The following is a 17,821-nucleotide window of genomic DNA, read 5'->3' as shown; positions in this document are numbered from 1 at the left end:
TATATACACACAATGGAATATTATTCAGTCATAAAGAAGAATAATATTATGGCATTTGCAAATAAATGGATAGAACTGAAGAATATCATGCTAAGTAAAATAAGCCAATCCCAAAAAACCAAAGGCCAAATGTTTTCCCTGATAAGTAGATGATGATATATAATGGGGATGAGGGGGTGAGAGAAGAATGGCGGAACTTTAGATTATATAGAAGGAAATGAGGCATACAATCTGTGCACAACCTCCTGAGCTTGGTTTAAGGCCCTGCAGTTACAAACTTGAATTCCTAATACTTTCTGAACAAGAGGCCCCACATGTTCATTTTTCACAAATTCTATAACTGATTCTGCATATCTATGGTTTCTGAAGCATCAGAGGCATTGTGCAAAACTAGTGAGGTGGCAGGGGCCCTCACCTTTGGAATTAGCATTAGGTTCAAACAATAGCCCCACTACCTCCTGTCTTATGACTTTGAAAAATTTACCTAATTTCTTTGGACCTCAGTTTACTCATCTGTAAAAATGCAAATAATTCTATCATCCTTGAATTGATTGCTGCTTGGGGATCGAATGAGAAAATGTTAGGGAAAGTCATAAGAAATTTTTATTTCCTGACTTGCTTTTTAAAAATTCTAAAAATGATTCATTGTGTGCCAGTGTGGACAGACCAGTTATCACAAAGCACAATGTGAACATGTACTAACGCAGGCTGCCCTTCTAGCTATCAGACAGAGGAAAACTCCCTGAGCGCCTCACATAATCTTGCTGATAGCACAAACTCCAAACTCCCTGCAGAAACTGCTACTCACTGACTCAGGAGGAGGCCACCCTGCAGAGTGGGCTGGCCGGACAGCGGGCACCAGCTGATCATGATGCACAGCCCACAAACTGAAAATGGCTAGTATTTTGGGGCAACTGCTGCTAACTGCTTTGGTATCATGATTTTTGAAGGCAGCACATGACTGAGTTTTACCCAGAACAAGGATTGACAACCCTGGCTACATATCAATAATATCATGGGTTGCTTCTGAAACATTATGAGCCCAGGCCCCTGCCCCACAACCCCCATAGATTTTCTGATTCAATTGGTCTGGTGTGGCCAGGCTTTGTGTACTTTTTAAAGCTCCCCCAGGTAATTTTAATGTACAGTCAGGTTTACAATGATCGAGATCAATGGTTCTCCAAGTGTGGTCCCAGACCAGCAGCATCAACATCACTGGGGAACTAGTTAGAGTGCGATTTTGGACTCCATCCCAGACCTACCAAATCAGAATCTCTGAGGGTTATTTAGGGCTTAACAGGCCCTCCCAGTGATTCTAATGCATGCTCAAATTTGAAAGCCACTGCTCTAAAGAGAAGAATAGATTGCCAAGCAGGGTAGATAATTTCATTATAAAAATTGTTTTTCAAAAACAAATTTTTACAAAATTTTAAAATACAGTTATCCCACAACCCCAAATTGGGTTATCAAATTTTTAATGATCTTATAGAATAAAAAAAAAACATATCTCCACTGCTAAGCCTCCAAAAAATGAGATTTTTCTTCTCAATTTCTCTATTCACAGTATAACTTTTCCGGGAAGAGCAGTAGAGATATTTTTAAATGGAGCTTCTTATGAAACATCAACTACTTTTTTAAAAGAAAATTTACATAGTTAAGCTGAGTCATAACTTGATAATCTTAGACACATTTTTTTATCCAACCTTCTCTAAATGAATCTTAATTATAGCATTTTTGTAATAATGTTTTGCTAAGCTTTTGACCTTCAGAAGAACATAACTCATAGAGTAAAATGTAGCACACTCCTCAATAAGATTACCCAGCACATGTTTCTTTTCTTTCAGACAAGAGCAATAACGCAAACAGTACATGTTTATTAATCCCAATGAGGTGAACACAAAGCTGCCTTCATTTCCTTTTAGCTGATGCAGAATCCTAAAAGAACATCTCAAGGGGGTGGGCAGAGTCTCAGGGAATATGAAACTAGCAGAGACTCAGAAAGAAGACCATACCATGGTATTTTCCAGGGCAGCGTTTAGGCTTACTGTTCCTTGTGGGACTTTTTTTTACCAATTAATCATCTGGTAGCCTTGCTCATTGGCACCCTTACCCTGAGACCTGCCAAGTTTTCACTTGGAATATTTTTTCAGTCCCTCTGAGGAAAATGAATTATTGTCTATAGATTTAGAGAACATGCAAAACTTGTGATTTGGGCAGTAGACCTCATAAATCCTATACCAAAATGAAAATATCCCAAAGAGAAGATAAACCCTTTTGTTCTTTACCTGAGCTATCATCTGAAGTCCTATCGAAATTGACCAGAAACAGACATCGTTGGAGAAAGAAGTGGAGGGAAAGGGAGGGCTGTGAATTGGGGCCAAGATGACCAAATTCTTGGTAATGTGTCCCACAAACAAGTCTGAAACTCTCCGCAGAGGCAGAGCAGAAAACGATTGGCCCTTTCCACATCAAAGTCATGCTCAAGAAAAGTCACGAAGTCCAGGATGAGGGAGGCGAAGGGCTAGTGGAATTTTAAGAAGGAGCGTGTGTGGAGATGAATCCTGCAACAGAGAGGGCTGTCTGCAGGGTGCGGGGGCCAGACCCAACAGAGATGCCGGCCAGGAAGAGCCAGGGCAATCACAGGGCTCTGCCATCAGTGGTACCAGAGCAGGGCAGGGGAGAAGACTGTGGCAGAGTGGAAGGCTCTGTCGCTGGTGTGAGCATTTACCTGGAACAGACAGCCAGTCACCGAGAGGGAACAATGGGCTTCTTTTCTTCAACATTATGTTTGTGAGATTCACTGGCCTTGTTTGTGGTTTGGTAGTTTTAGTCTGCTCATCTGGATTGTTGGCTAGCCTTCACCTCTTTAATACACCACAATATCTATCCATTCCAGTGTCCACAGACATTAGTTGGTTTCCAGTTTGGGGCTGTTAAGAACAGAGCTGCTATGAACATTCTCATACATATCCTTGGTCGACACATTTCTCTAAAATTTTTGTTAAGTTAGAAGTGAAATTGCTGGTTCATATTACTGGATGATTTTCCTTTTTTTTTCAGCATTGGGGACTGAACCTAAGGGTGCTCTACCAGTGAGTTACATCCCCAGCCCTTTTTTTGAGACAGGGTCTTGCTAAGTTACCAAGGTGGGTCCTGAGCTTGCAATCTTCCTGCCTCAGCCTCCTGAGTAGCTGGAATTACAGACATATGCCACCACACAGGTCCCATGTTGTTTTAAGAGGATTACATTACCTGTCATGGCCCTCATACACCTTAAGTAAAATAAGGGTCTCCAACTCCATTTTGCAGATGGGAAACTGAGCATAAAGTCCCATGATTTCATATTAGAGCAGACCAGGGAGAAAACCTTCCTCTCCCCTGACTACACCTTAAGTCTGCTCCTCCTGGCCACACCACATTAAACAAACCTCATTGTTATTACAATCAACAGGAGTCGGTGGAATTTTAAAAACTCATAAGCAAGAGTAGAGTTGGTGGGGAGTGTGGTGGGTGGGGAGGACACCTTCTCATTACCATCCAGTCTCCATTCCTGTGTTGGCAAATATCTGTTTTGGAAAGTTGATCCCAGAGTAGTCAAAATAAAAACCCCTCTGGGCATAACAGAGGGCCTCAGCTATCTGCAGCAGGCAGGGTTTCCTGCTGGAAAGTACACCCCAGGAAGAGGCAGCTCCACCCAGCCTGAGGTCAGGTGGCCCCTCTCCTCTTGGTCCTGAGTATGGAGCTTCATACTGAGGACAAGGAACTCTCCGGGACTCTAGAGATCAGGGACCTGGTCTTCAACCCAAGTTTGTACCCATAGAGTCAGAAATCTACTGTTAATACTTATGTTACCCAATCTCTCTTCAGAGTTAAGATTCTGTTCTAGATTTTCTCCCACGTGTTGGAGACCCACCTCCCTCGACCCCTCTCATTTACAGTTTGGTGATCATTTGCTTAACTTGCACAAGAGGGATCAACACAAATGGGGGAGTAGGTGCTTGGTTGATGATGCTGAGGTACCCTAGGATCTAGAGGCAGGCCTGAGATTCCTAAAGCTCCTCAAGGGACACCTGAGTGGGACAGCTCTCAGCTTTAGAATCCAGAGATGTGAGCTCCAGAGCTATTTCAGTGACTGACAGTTATTACCTTCTCTGGGATGATGGCTGAGACAGTACTTCTTCATAAAGGGCTTTAAGACCACCGAGTATTTTATTATATAAACAAAGTCCACTCGATGGCTACAGGCAAGATTTTTCATCATGTCTAACCTGAGCCTCTCAGAGGCACATTCTGCACCAGGGAACTTCTGTCTAGAAAAGAAGCCAAAACCTCCCTTTGAATATTCCCTACACTGCAGCCTTTCACAGGACCCACTGCCAGAACCCCCACCAGGGCTGGCACTCACCCTGTATGCCCCAGTGCAACCGTGGCTGTTGTTAAAATGCTGATGCATTTCTGGGCTCACTGCCCTGACCACACCAGGTACCCCTGTGTGACCCATCAACTAAGAAAATCACTGCAGCCCAACAGGGAGGCCTCCAGACCCTGCTACAACACAAAAACCAAATCCCTTCTGATTTTTAGCACCACACCTACTTTAAATAATTCATTACTGATAATAAGATGTGCAATTGAAGAAAGTAAAAGATAAGGATGAGAAATTCCATAAAAATAGGAGAAATATTAATGGAATAGAGGAAGGGGATTGAGGGGAACGAGGAGGGATTGGATAAGGGAAGAACAGTGGAATGAATCTGACTTAACTTTCCTGTGTATATACAAATATACAACAGGACTCTCACCATCCCAAGACACTAATTTTTAAAAAACTATGTAAATAGCAGAAAGATCAGTAGAGTGGAGGGAAGGGAACTGGGGGAGGGAAAGGGAAAGTCCTGGGAACTGAATTGATACAAATTATATTCCATGTTTTTATAATTATATCAAAATGAATCCTAATGCTATATATAACTAAAAAGAACCAATAAAAATATAAGCAATTGGGAAAAAAAAACAGAAAAAGAAAAGCAATAGATCAAAGTGGGTAAGAAGAGATAGAACTAAATATTCAAGTAGAACTCCTCCAAAATCTTACTTTTTTTTTTTTTTTTTTTTTTTTTAATTAGCTACCTTATTCCTGAAGCTTGCTTCCACTTCTGGTTTAAGCTGATAATCAAATCCACTCTCAAAAGATAAAACTTTGTCATCTGTGAGGGTTCATAAGAGAATATGATGCCAAACTAATGGCAATCCTTAATAACAGTGCCCAAAAACTATTTCGAGTAACGATAGCATCTTTAGAACAAGTGTGTAAGCTCATAAGATGGCAAATTTTCCCCACATGTGTAATTATTAGAGGAAATTCTAATATTGTTGATAACAACTAAGAAATTGTTATTAATTTTTAGATGTGGTAATGATTCTAAATAGTGATCTTCAAAAGAACCTATTTTTAAAGATACTGAAATGTTTATAGATAAAACCTGCGATAGAGGGGACTTGTTTCAAAATAACCTAAAGAGAAACTGGCAGGAGAGTGGGAAGGGAGAGGACATGGGATTCATTATACTATTTATTAGCCTTTCCTATATGTTTGAAGTTCTTCAAAGTAGAAAGTGCAAAATTTTTTCCCATCAATGTATACCTCATAGCCTCCCCTGGCAGATGGGAGAAACAAGAGAGGGCAAAGCCCCCTGCATTAGGGCATGAGGACCTGGGAGGATTTACAGTCTAGTCTTTCACCATGTTGCTGTGGACAGTCCCTTATTTTTCCTGCACACCAGTTTCCTGACTGTGAGAAGCTCATAATCACCTCCCCCCCAACACACACACACACACACACACACACACACACACGCATTGCACCTTCCCAAACAGACCAGATGGAGTCTAAACAAGACAGTATTTGTGTAACATTTTGAGCTCCTCGGGAGAGAAGAGCAGGTAACTGCCGTGATTAGACAGCCTCGGCACACAGGTGTTGTGTGAAGTTTAGATGATTCAGGATTCCCAGAATCCCACAGATTTTTCAGAAACTACCTCATGTACAGTTCTCCAAGCCAACTGGGAAAAAAAGGAGCAGAAACAAAACACCCTGCTTCCACACAGGAGGCTTTTAGCAGCGCTGTTTACTCCTCGACACAAAGCCCTTGTTTATGTGTGACAGATGGTAGAGAGTGTTTCCCTCCCTCCCTCCCTCACTCTCTTCATTTGCTCCCTTCTGTTTCTTTGTCCGTCTCCGTTATTCCTTTTCTCCCCTCCTTTGCTTCATACCACTTTTCCTGAATTGACTCAAGGGCCAGCAAAAAGGATAAAGGGCGACAGAATGCCAAGACCCAGGAGAATGGCTTTGCCTGAGCCACTGATGGCTCATCTGTCAGGCTGCCTCATGCAGACACCTCTTAGTTCATAGCACCCATATTTGAATTGTATTTTTGAAGACAGAATAACACACCTTTGGAACTGTCGGGGCTGGAAAAAACATTCAAAGAGCCATAAATATTTATGGAGCAGGTCTCCATGGGTTGCCTTCTCCAAGGTAATCATGGTCAATGTACACACACTCACAAATATACACACACATGCTTGTGCACACACATGCTCCTACCGGGCCTGGATACTCCCAAAGAACACCTAAGCTCTTACTGAATATTTATCGCAACAAGCATTGTTCATAAGCCAGGTTGGGGAAGGGAAGTGTGAAAGATTAGATATGAAAGAAGCCTTACCCATAGGGAAGGCCAGTTCTGGCCTGGGCATGTCACCTTGTGTTACCCAGTCTATTTCTTCTGTTGAGTGAAGGGATTAAAATACGTAGATGATTTTATATGATCGTTTCCACTCAAGCATCTATGATTCTATGAGCAATCACACCAAGGTTTTTAGAGAATTCCTGACACCCAAATTCCAGGTGGGGGCAGGGAAAAGGTCTTTTAGAAATAGGTGTCAAACCAGTGATTGAGCTATGTAGTACCTGTATAGTGGCAGAAGAGGAAAGTTAAGGGAAAGAGGGAGAAATTGTATTACATTCAGAAGGAAAATGACCTGTCTACAAAGGGTCAGAGAAAGGGATCAGAAAGAAAAGAACTGGCATAATAGATAGCAAGCAGGAGTAGGAGGCAAGATTTGGCACCTTCCTGGATATCTAGAAGTAAAGATAGCAAAAGAGCAAAATCAGGGCTGGGGTTGTAACTCAGTGGTGGAGCACTTGCCTCGCATGTGTGAGGCACTGGGTTCGATCATCAGCACCATATAAAAACAAATAAATAAAAATAAGGGTATTGTGTACATTTACAACTAAAAACATTTTTTAAAAAGAGCAAAATCAGGTAAAAACAACACATGTGCCTGCTGGTCCCACCTAGTCACTTAAAATTCATTTCAGGTCCAAGACAAGCTTCAAACAGGCATTCTGCAAGAACTGGCCCCCTGGCCCTTTTATAATAAGCCTGAATGTGATGTCTTGCTCTGCACAAGAAGAATAACTACCCCCCATCAGACAAGAAAGAGTAAAGACACATGCTCAAAAAGATGAAGTCGCTATTTGAGCAGTAATAGCTACATCTGCAAATGATTAACTCTAGGATTTATTACCAATTAGGACTATAAATCTCTGCTTACTTTGGCTCCTGGAAAGTTGATTTCACTGGGGGGCTGGGGAGGAGGAAGGGGAAAAGTCATTTGAGACAAAGAGGGAGAAATCCAAGCTTAAAAAGACATATTTTGAATGCAAAAGGGAGTAAGATTTCTCAAACCCAGAACAGGAAAGCAAGATTAACTTGTGGTTCCATGCAAACAACCAAGCAGATATCACAAAGGAGCAAGGGTTAGCGAAGTCAAGGGAGCCAGTGCCACTTAGAATTGGGTGTTGAGGGTCTGAAAGAGGCTGCGTGACTGGTGGATCCAAGCAGGATCTTGGGCCACAGCAGGGCCCAAGAGGGCAGTAGAGAGTGTGCATTGGGCAGTTTGTCCCAGGGGTTCTCAGCCTGGTCAATGGAATAACCTGTGAGGCTTTAAAAACTTAACTATAAGCCACATGCAGAGGTGCACACCTGTATTCCCAGCAACTCAGGAGACTGAGGCAGGAGGATTGCAAGTTCAATGTCAGCCTTGGCAACTTAAAAAGACCTGTCTCAAAATAAGAAATAAAAGGGCTGGGGATGTAGCTCAGGAGTAAAACACCCCTGGGTTCAATCCAGTACCAAGGGAGGGGGAAAAAAAAGGGAAAAAAAAAAAAAAACAACTATGTTTGGGTCATACCAAAAAACAACTAAATCCAAATTTCCAGGGATGGGACTTGGGTATCAGAGTTGTTCAAAAACTCCCTGCGTGACTCTCCAGCCAAGGGTTGAAGCTTATCGCTTAACTCATTTCATCCTCAAGCAGTCCCACTTTATACAGTTGCTGTGACTCTCGTGGTTTTACAAAACAGAAAACTGAGAGGCTGAGTAACAACCCAGCGTTGCACAGCTGTCATTGATGGAGGCAGGACACTGAACATGGAGCCCACACTCTGATTCATCATGCCCTATGGCTGCCAAGACTCTGTTTCTCATGGGCTTTTCAAAGTAGAAGATGGGGGCTCTCAAACTATATTATCATATTACTCCAAAAAATCATGGAAATATAACATTAGCCCTATGGGAAGTGAGTTTCCTTTGGATGGAATGACGTCAGCACAGAGAAGCCGCACTGGGGATTTTGCTCATCAGGAATTCTCATTCATTCATTAAGCAAACATTGAGCACCCATTTTCTGCAGCCTATAAAATAGAACCGCCCTGTGCTGATAATCACATGACAGGTCTTCTAAGGCCCCTAGAAGTGGCCTGCACAGACACTCTGAGAGCCCACAGAAGAAAGGGGGCAGCTTGGAGTCCAGCAATGTATTATGCTATTAGTGAGTGAAAAATGGCAAGATAAGAAATAAAATGATACATACATGTTGCTAAGCAATGAAACAAGAGATGAAGTCCCTAAGTGGAGGCAAGAGATAATAACATGTTATGAGAAGGTAGGAATATACTGTTGCTGATGCATAAATATTTAACCCAGGCCAGAAAATGCAAATTCCTGGCTGGCAGCTATGTGAGAGTAATGAACTGGATGTCAGCAGGGGAAGTGGGTCTGTATCCTGTCTAAAAGGCAGCTAGTTCTCACCTCTAGCCAAAAATTGACACATAGGAATGTGGGTGCAATGTTGTTAGGCTTTTTGACCTTAGGGAAACTGCAAATATGCTTAAAGCAAGGTTATCTTCCTCTCTCTCTCTCTCTCTCTTTTTTTTTTTTTCTTTTTTTTTTTTTTTTCTTCCACTGGGGAATGACCAGGGGCACTCTACCACTGAGCTACATTCCCAGCCCTTTTTATTTTGAGACAGGGTCTTTCTAAATTGCGCAGGCCCGCCTTGAACTCAGCAATCCTCCTGCTTCAGTCTCCTGAGTCACTAAAATTACAGGCATGCACCACCACACCCTATCAAGATCTCGTAATTTTTAAATAGCATCTTTCAAAAGGTGTGTCTTTTCAAAACACCCTGTACATCAAAGAATGCATGTCGCCTCCTGCTCTGGTTTACCGAGGGTGATCCCCCTGCTAGTGCCACGGATCCCCAAGCAGCTTCTCATTCGCCTGTGCCTTCCCTCGCAGGTGTGCTCATCTACTTTGGGTACGGCATCTGGAACAGCACCCTGGAAATCAGCGCACGAGAGGAGGCTCTGCATCAAAGCACGTACCAGCGCTACGACGTAGATGAGCCCTTCTCCGTGGAGGACGGTTTCTCCTACGCCACTGAGGGCGAGAGCCAGGAGGACTGGGGCGGGCCGGCGGAAGACAAAGGCTTCTATTACCAGCAGATGTCAGATGCGAAGGCAAACAGCCGGACGAGTAGCAAAGCTAAGAGCAAAAGCAAACACAAACAGAACTCGGAGGCCCTGATTGCAAATGATGAGTTAGATTACTCTCCTGAGTAAGAGTAAACACAAGAGGGTGGAGATGATGATGATTGATTTCCAGTAATTTAACCTGTGGGCTAGAAGGCGAAAACTTTTTTGATTCTCATTTCACAAATCCAGCCTTCCCCCAAAGTCAATCCCCAGTCATAGCCTGTCATTTGCTATTTTTGCTCTTCAGGATAGATCTGTCGAAGTGTTTGACCCAGGGCCCCTAACTGGTCCCCTTGTAAACAACAAACAAAAGGCTACACAAAATTCCATCTTAGGTACAACCATGAGCTGTTGGCTGCAAATGTTTCCTAGGCCTTTGCTTCACTGGTTGAATCCTTTTGCTTCTTTATTGAGACCCCAAGAAGAAGGGACGAACTTCTTAACCCCATTAAGACGGCAGCTCCTCTGGAGATGCACAGAAGCAGGCTATAAGAGCAGAAGGGCAAAATTCTGTTCTCAGCCTGTGAGGCTGACAGCTGTTCTCCCAGGTCAGGGTGAGTTGGGGACAGCCCTCCCTCGATAAGCAACATTTGGTCCTGAAATCTCACCTAAAAAAAATTCCATGGAGAAGACACATGCTTCTTTTTATTCACCAATGCTCTCACAATTTCCACACAATAATTTTAGAATCCAGCAAGGGTCAAGGACTCTTGAGATCTTTCCCCCAAAGGTTTCAGATTCACCGTAAAACGTCATACAGACCCAATAATATGGTAGGAAGCACCATCAACGCTCTACTTACAAGCCCAGAGAAAATGAAATAACCTCTTGAAGTGAAGGCCAGAAAGTCCTTGGCAGAAATGAACTGTCTGTCATACCTTCCCTTACACCAGTCTCTAAGCTCCTGCTGACATGCAAGGGGGCAAAGAGGGAACATGATTTCATGGTACTAATATGCCGTGAAGAAGTAGCTCATTTGTTTTAGAATCAGATAAAAATCTTTGCAAGAATAAGTGACCCAGCCACTGAGATCACATTGCAAGTTCCATTTCATATTTCCAAAATTATAAATTCTGCAATTTTTTTTTTTTTTTTTTTTTTTTTTTTTTTTTGAGACATGCAACCACTTGATTGGTGAGGGTTACTCTGGAAACAAAAAAAGTGGAAGTGCATCTACTTAGGTAATTGCATTCCATGAGATCACGTTGCACTTCTGAACCTTATTCCTCAGAGGTAACTCACTTTTATTTTTCCTATTATTTCCCAAAGCAGTTCCATAGAAGCCCAACGAAATATCTACCAGATAAGGTCTAAACTGGGACCACAAGAGAGGTTCTTAAAAGAATTTTCTCAGAAATAGGATAGATAAGAGAATTTGCAACAAGGAAAAAAACAAAACAAAATAAAGGCTGTAAATTCTACTCTAACATTACAAGGATTCCCATGACTGTGTTGAAATGTATATGCTAAAATCTGTGAGAATTTTCTGAAAGGAGGAAAAATAGAAAATTATTTGCTCTGTCTCCTCAATTTATCATCCTGCCAAAAGTTTTCCAAAACACATTGACTAACAGTTGTCTTTTTATATATATATATATATATATATATATATATATATATATATATATATATATACCAGTGATTGAACCCAGGGGCAAGGAAGCTCAGCCACTGAACCTCATCCCCGACCCTTTTATTTATTATTTTTTTATTTTTTATTTTGGACAGGGTCTCACTAAGTTGCTGAGGCTGGCTTTGAACATGTAATCCCCCTGCTTCAGTCTCCCAAGCTGTTGGGATTATAGGCATACACCACTGCACCCAGCAAATCTATTCTTTATTGAAATTTGAAGCTCATGAGGCTTAGGGTTGTGGAAAGGAGGCAAAAGTCCATTTTTTTTCAATCAACTACCAGTGATTGAGAATATACCAAGAGCTAACCATACCACATCTGCCCTTGGGAGACCACAATCCAGGGAGGAGCAGTTCTAGAGCCTGATAAATGTAGACAAAACAACCAAACATAAGTCTTCATGACTGGTGAGCTGGGCTTCAACATAAAACAAATAAACATCAATTTAAACCAGGTTTTTAAAAAAATATGCCTTGACATAAATTGCATATCATTTCCATAGCCAAAGTACAGCATTAAATTCAAAAACCACAATTTGTTAGACCTTCTTTTTTATTTCTCCATATTAATTGTTTAGAATGTCGGCTGTCTGTGTGCATTTTGTGTTTTAATGTAAGACTTGACAGTGCTGTTTTCTCCTCCCTAAGTTTAACCACAAAGAAAGGGACTGGTTTGTGACATATATCCTTGGGGATTTACTATAAACTAAGTGTCAGCAGTCTTCATGCCAACAAAGTTTTAAATTGGTTTTACGGCTCAAGGAATCTGCCCAGTTTAAATAGAATCTGTTAAGCTTCATGCACATCCAGATAATCATCAAATACATCGAAGAGAAATATGAATGCAAAATAACCAAATCTTCACGTGAGTAAATAATTTCCTCTTACTGGTGACATTTAGGTATTAAAATAGCAGTAGCCAGACAACAGGTATATGCAATTTCTGTAGCACAAGAAGAGAAAACACAAGCTTTAACTAACACTATTGGTCTTGGTTTTGTACAGATCCTATGAGTCACTCTCATTTCAGAAGTCACTTTTCATAAACAGTATCTTTATGTATTTTAAGCCTTGCTCTCTTTTTTTAAAGGTGATAGGAAACCTTCCTGGCAACCCTGATTCAAAAAGAAAAATCAAAATGGTAAGGAAAGTTTCTCAAGGCACATAGACGTGTTTTTCCTCATGTTTCCCAGCTTGGAAAATGGCCCCGGATTTCACAATGCATTTGTCATATGCCATCAATCAATAGAATGAATATATTAGAGCTTTCTAAACAGATTTCTGAACACTTTGTGGGACTACATTAGAAATAAGATCATATAATAATTAACTTAGAAATTAATTCCCCTTGAATGGGGTCCAAGGAAGATGTACATTTTACTGAATTTTTCTCTACAGCAAGAGTTCTTCCAGTGAAATTTCAGCATATGGATTTGTGGTTTGGAGTCAGTTACTTGATTTTTTTAAAATGTTTATTTATTTATTGATACTGTGTTGTTTCTAAAGGATGTGAGGCAGCTATTAAAATCCACATTATCCAAAACAAAAGTGAGGAACTCAATAAAAATAGAAATAAAAGGGTAAGGCAAAGCTAGAAGTGTCTTTACTGCATAAATGCAGAACCTTGATATGTTCTCTTGCCAATGAAGGAACATCTTTAAAAATAATAGAATTGGCAGTAATGATAAGTCCTACTGCACACTAGAAATAAATCTTTCCCCACAAGGGCAAAGTTTTGAAATAACACAGACTATTGAAATTCACAGCTTATAGATACTCTTCAAATCTGGATTTTGCTATATATGTGCCTGGTGTATAGTATGTATCCAATAAATGTCTGATGATAGGTGGATTGAATGAGCAAACTGAAGGAAAACAAAATTTTAATCAGCAATCGTTCATAGAGTTCCTATTATGTGATATGGCAAATGTTGATAAAATAACTAGTAAGATAGAAATCCAGATCTTAAGAAATAGGGGACTGGGATATATAAGAAGCACAATGAATGTGACAGATGAGATGAAGAATATGCTCTGGGGACTCAAATATGGAAAAGACTTCCTTCCATTGGAAAGATCATAAGGAACACAGCCCTGCGTTGAGCCTGTGGAATGAGCAGAATCTTACCAGGTAGAAACAGGAGGAAGGCCTGCCAAGCATAGGGTGAATAAGGTGTAGAGTGTGGCTGATGGCTGTCCTCTGACTAATAAGTTGTACTGTGCCTCCTTTCAAGGGAAAGCAAGGAGCTAGTTTGACTGGAGCTTATAATTTTTGCATGATTTAAACATGAAACAATAGGAAATGATGCTGAGAAGGCAGGTTAGGGCTCATTCATAGACTTGAATGTCAGGCTGGCTATAACCCTTGGGTGGAGAGCAATTAGGGAAGTGATGAAATTTGAATCAGAGAAGGTGGGACTAGAAATAGGCTGGGGCAGCGGCTTCATTACCGATGCAAGGAGCTAACAAATCACCTACATACTCCAAGTTCATTTGACACAGTAAAAGAAAAAATATCCATACTTAAAACAATGTATGGTTCTTCCTTGAATCCCATATCTGATTTCTTCATTGACCCAGGAAAAATACATGCAGGCTCACAACCTGAAGTTATTTACAGCTACTTTAAAGTTTTCAATAATAAATTTCAACAACCAAACCTAACAATTTTTATATTTATCTAATCTAAACACTAAAACTTCAACTCCTAGTTTTATTCAATTGGAGGTCACTTTGAAATGGTGAAGAAACCGAATAATAGAATGGGGAGAATCCAGTTCTACTTTTTAGTAATAAACAAATAACTAGTGAAATGCCTATATCATGGTCATAATGAACCTATTTAAATAAATGGGGGGAAAGTGGTTGAATTTAACAATCCATCCTTCTCTAGAACCTATGGATCAGTCAGGACACAAACCCAGGAATTATTAGGAAACAAAACTCAGAGAAATGTCTTTACTCTGCTCTGCTGAAAAGGTTGACGAACTTACCCTTTAAGTCATGTTTGTTGGAAGTCTACTTTTAAGAGACTACCTCTTCTCTGCATCATAAATATAAGCAACATAAGTTTGAGAATCCAGAGAGGGCTAGAAGAAATTACTGTCCCCTTTGCCACCAGGTTTTACCAGGAGCCTGAGATGTCAGTAGAAAGTTCCCTGAGATTTGACCACAGATTTGCCTAATTTTGTATCTCAGATTACACTGTTTTGTTGTATGAAGACAGATAAGGAAATGTACCTGAAGCCAGAGCTGGGATCTGCTCATGTGGAGTTCTGGTGGCAGTGAGTAGTCCACCCTTGGGTTGAAGTCTCAGATTAGTGAGCAGTCCGGAGATGGCCTTAATTTCCTATGGAGCAGAGAGAGGGAGGAGAGCAAGGAAACTCACCACAAAGCTGGCCACTCGGGCTATGTCTCAGTGCTCCATTCCCATGTCCTTTTCAACAAGAGTTGTCCAGGTGAGTGTTTACATTACAATTTTCATGGAGCCTCTGCTTCACTCTTCACACATTCCCCTCTGATGCTATACACCCATTCGTCTACAGAGTTCCTTTGGAGACCCTAATGAGATATCCCAGCAGGTAACCAGAGGTGGCCTGGCCATGAACAAGTCAATATCCATAATTAAACAACCTGCAAGCACAGAAACAGCATCCCAGGCCACAGCAGGGGCCAGAATGTCCTTCATGAGGTGTTTCCTTTGCATTTCTCCATTCAAATGGTGATGAATAGCAAAAAGCCCCTTTGTGTGCATAAACATTATTCCTGTGTCCTATGATTTTTTGCTAAGACTTTAGAGGAAAGGCTGTTTAAATTTTTATTTTCCTCCTCAAGAGCTGCTTCCTTTCTGAAATATTTTTCTCTCCGGACTTGTCTCACTGTGCTTGAGGAACACACGCATCATTCTGAAATACCTAGGCAGTTGCACTGTTGCCTTTTGCCAAAATCACTTCTCTAAGAAATATCGGTTTTTGTTTGTTTGTTTGTTTGTTTGTTTTGGTTTTGTTTTTTAGGATTTAAAACCTGAAAGGGATTAGCAGAAGTTTGGAAGCCCATCAAGAGTGAACATGTATTCTGTAGTATCAACTAAAATAGTGTTATAAGTCATTAACCAGTACACTACATGCATGGAATTACACAACCCATACAGAAGTTCCACAGAATCAGCTTGGGCCTGACAGCAGGTAGCTCTGCTTTCTTAATATTTTGAGACGTATAGTGCATGTCTGTGCATATAAGGAAAGAAAATGGCTCTATAGTACAACTAGGAAACAAGGGCAGCCTGGATTTTCATGATAGGGACTTCCTCTGTGCTTTCATTTATTCATTTATTTATTTATTTTTATTATGCTTTCTTGACATTGACGTGGGTGACATTGTCTAAAGGAAATTGTGGGTCATGTGAATTTTTCCCAACATTGAAGACTTTAAAGGATTGTGTTCATTCCAATGTTGGGATGAGGAAACTGTTCCATGCACACCTATTGCTTGGTCTTAGCAGTTGCTATACACTTATCTCACTCACAGTCCCAAAGTTGAGAATTTACACTGGAAACCATGAACCCCCACTTTCCCAAGCAGAGACACTGTTAATGTTACGATGCGCATAAATACCTCAACTGTCTGGGCTGAGAGAAGGAAGGGGCTGCAGGTTTACAAGAGAGCAGCTATAGTCCTCATTCCATGTGGTTCCACCATCTGACAACTGGACTTGACATTCTAGTCTTTCTCACTGTGGAAAAGAAATGTTACTGTTTAATTCATATCCAAAGTTATAAATACAGCTTGTAAATTCTACTGACTTGTTTCATTTTTGTTTGGTCCTTGAGAAGTACAACTTGCATTTTGCAGATGGTAATTTCTGGTGTCGTTCCCTGCTGCTTTTTTTTTTTTCTGTATAAAATTGCTGTATTTGTTAAAGTTTGTTTGTTGTGTGGTTTTTAACTCCCATTGGTGCACTGTACAATGGGGTGTTGTGATGTACCTTGAAGAAAGAAATAATATACAGATGTATTATGGAGTGTGTTTTATTTTCAAATGACTGTAGTGTTGACAATATATTGATTTGTCAAAATTCTAAGGGAAAATTCTAAATTTACCAAAATGTGTATATTTTAATAAATGCATAAAGCTTTTTTGTGTGCCTTTAAATTTAAAAGTGAGTTTATAAAGGAAGTTGGAAACGAAAGTGTCTTACTATAAAAATATCCATAGTAATGGAAAGCTCTTACATAGGAGACAACCAGAAAGAAAAGAGAAAGAAAAAAAAAAAAGACAAGGGAGCTTCCCATATTATGCTAACCTTAACCAGTACCTGAAGTCTTTTACTTTTTTCCATCCTAAAATGGAGATGAGTAAGTGACTCTTGCCTTAAGTATTTCGATTTTCCTTGTAGAAAAGACAGATAAATATCTCATTTTGAAACTTACTGCATTATTGTGGAAAATTCATTTTCAGAATAAAAATATTTTAAAAATTACAGCTAATCGACTAATAAAATTTAAATTTGAAGAAAGTCAGTTCCATTCAACCTTTTTAAACTTACTTGACTTCTGAAAGAAAAGAAAAGAAGTTCCACATCAGTGAACTTTGGATAACCCAAAGTGGGGTTTGGTCTCCCTCTAACAAGGGTACAAGGTTATATCTGGGACCCTGCTCACTATAAATACTGCCTCCTTAATTATGTCATCCCCAGTACCAGCTGCTATGCAAGTCATAGCCCCTCACTACCCTCAACACCATTTTATGGTTAATAGAGAATATTCCATCATTGCTCCCATTCCTTTTAAAGACAAGTTTTTTAAAAAATATTACCTGCCTTCAGTCCTAAACCCAATTACCATAGCATAATGGTGGCTTAATTTATTTTACTTTTTCGTGGTATAGGTTGACACCTGAAGAAAAGGTAGAGGGTGTAACAGACTCACATAATTTCCACACCACATGAAATGTAAAGAACCTGCAACTTCTTTATTTCCTCCAACTCATTGATCTCCCTTGCACAGTTCCACCTGCTAGGTAGCAAAGGAAAGAAAACATATCTTAAATATCTTAATTTACAGAATCACAGTTGCCTTCCAGTTTAGTGTCTTTTAAATGGTTGAGTCTCTTTGGGATAATGCTTAATCTTTTGGATTTCCTCCCACCCCTCTCTACCCAACACCTTGCTTCTCGGCAAAATAGCATCTGGAAACAGAGCTTATATGATTTCCTAAGGAGGAGGAGACTAGGGCTGCTAATGAGAAGTTGGATGCTCTGGACCTTTAATGGATGCTGCTATTAACGCTGTCCAGTGGCTACCTGGAGTG

At 40.4% G+C, this 17,821-nt stretch overlaps 1 protein-coding gene and 1 long non-coding RNA gene across 2 annotated transcripts in view; both read left to right on the top strand.

The window, feature by feature from the left end:
- The window catches only part of Slc7a14 (solute carrier family 7 member 14), a 102,899-nt gene extending 91,908 nt beyond the window's left edge, over nucleotides 1–10,991 (top strand). The window contains exon 8 of the mRNA XM_047563042.1: nucleotides 9,646–10,991. Coding sequence (XP_047418998.1) covers nucleotides 9,646–9,968 — 323 coding nt within the window. The 3' untranslated portion in view covers nucleotides 9,969–10,991. The remainder of the gene's footprint in view (nucleotides 1–9,645) is intronic.
- A 608-nt stretch (nucleotides 10,992–11,599) lies between these two features.
- On the top strand, nucleotides 11,600–16,648 carry LOC124992416 (uncharacterized). Its single transcript, XR_007110119.1, has 2 exons — nucleotides 11,600–14,971; nucleotides 15,527–16,648. It is a non-coding gene; the product is annotated as an uncharacterized LOC124992416 (long non-coding RNA).
- The last annotated feature ends 1,173 nt before the right edge of the window (nucleotides 16,649–17,821 follow it).

This window comes from Sciurus carolinensis, chromosome 9 (genome assembly GCF_902686445.1).
Source record: "Sciurus carolinensis chromosome 9, mSciCar1.2, whole genome shotgun sequence".
In the NCBI taxonomy this organism is placed as follows: domain Eukaryota; kingdom Metazoa; phylum Chordata; class Mammalia; order Rodentia; family Sciuridae; genus Sciurus; species Sciurus carolinensis.
Note: the sequence above shows the minus strand (reverse complement) of the source record. Positions and strands in the feature narration are given on the sequence as shown.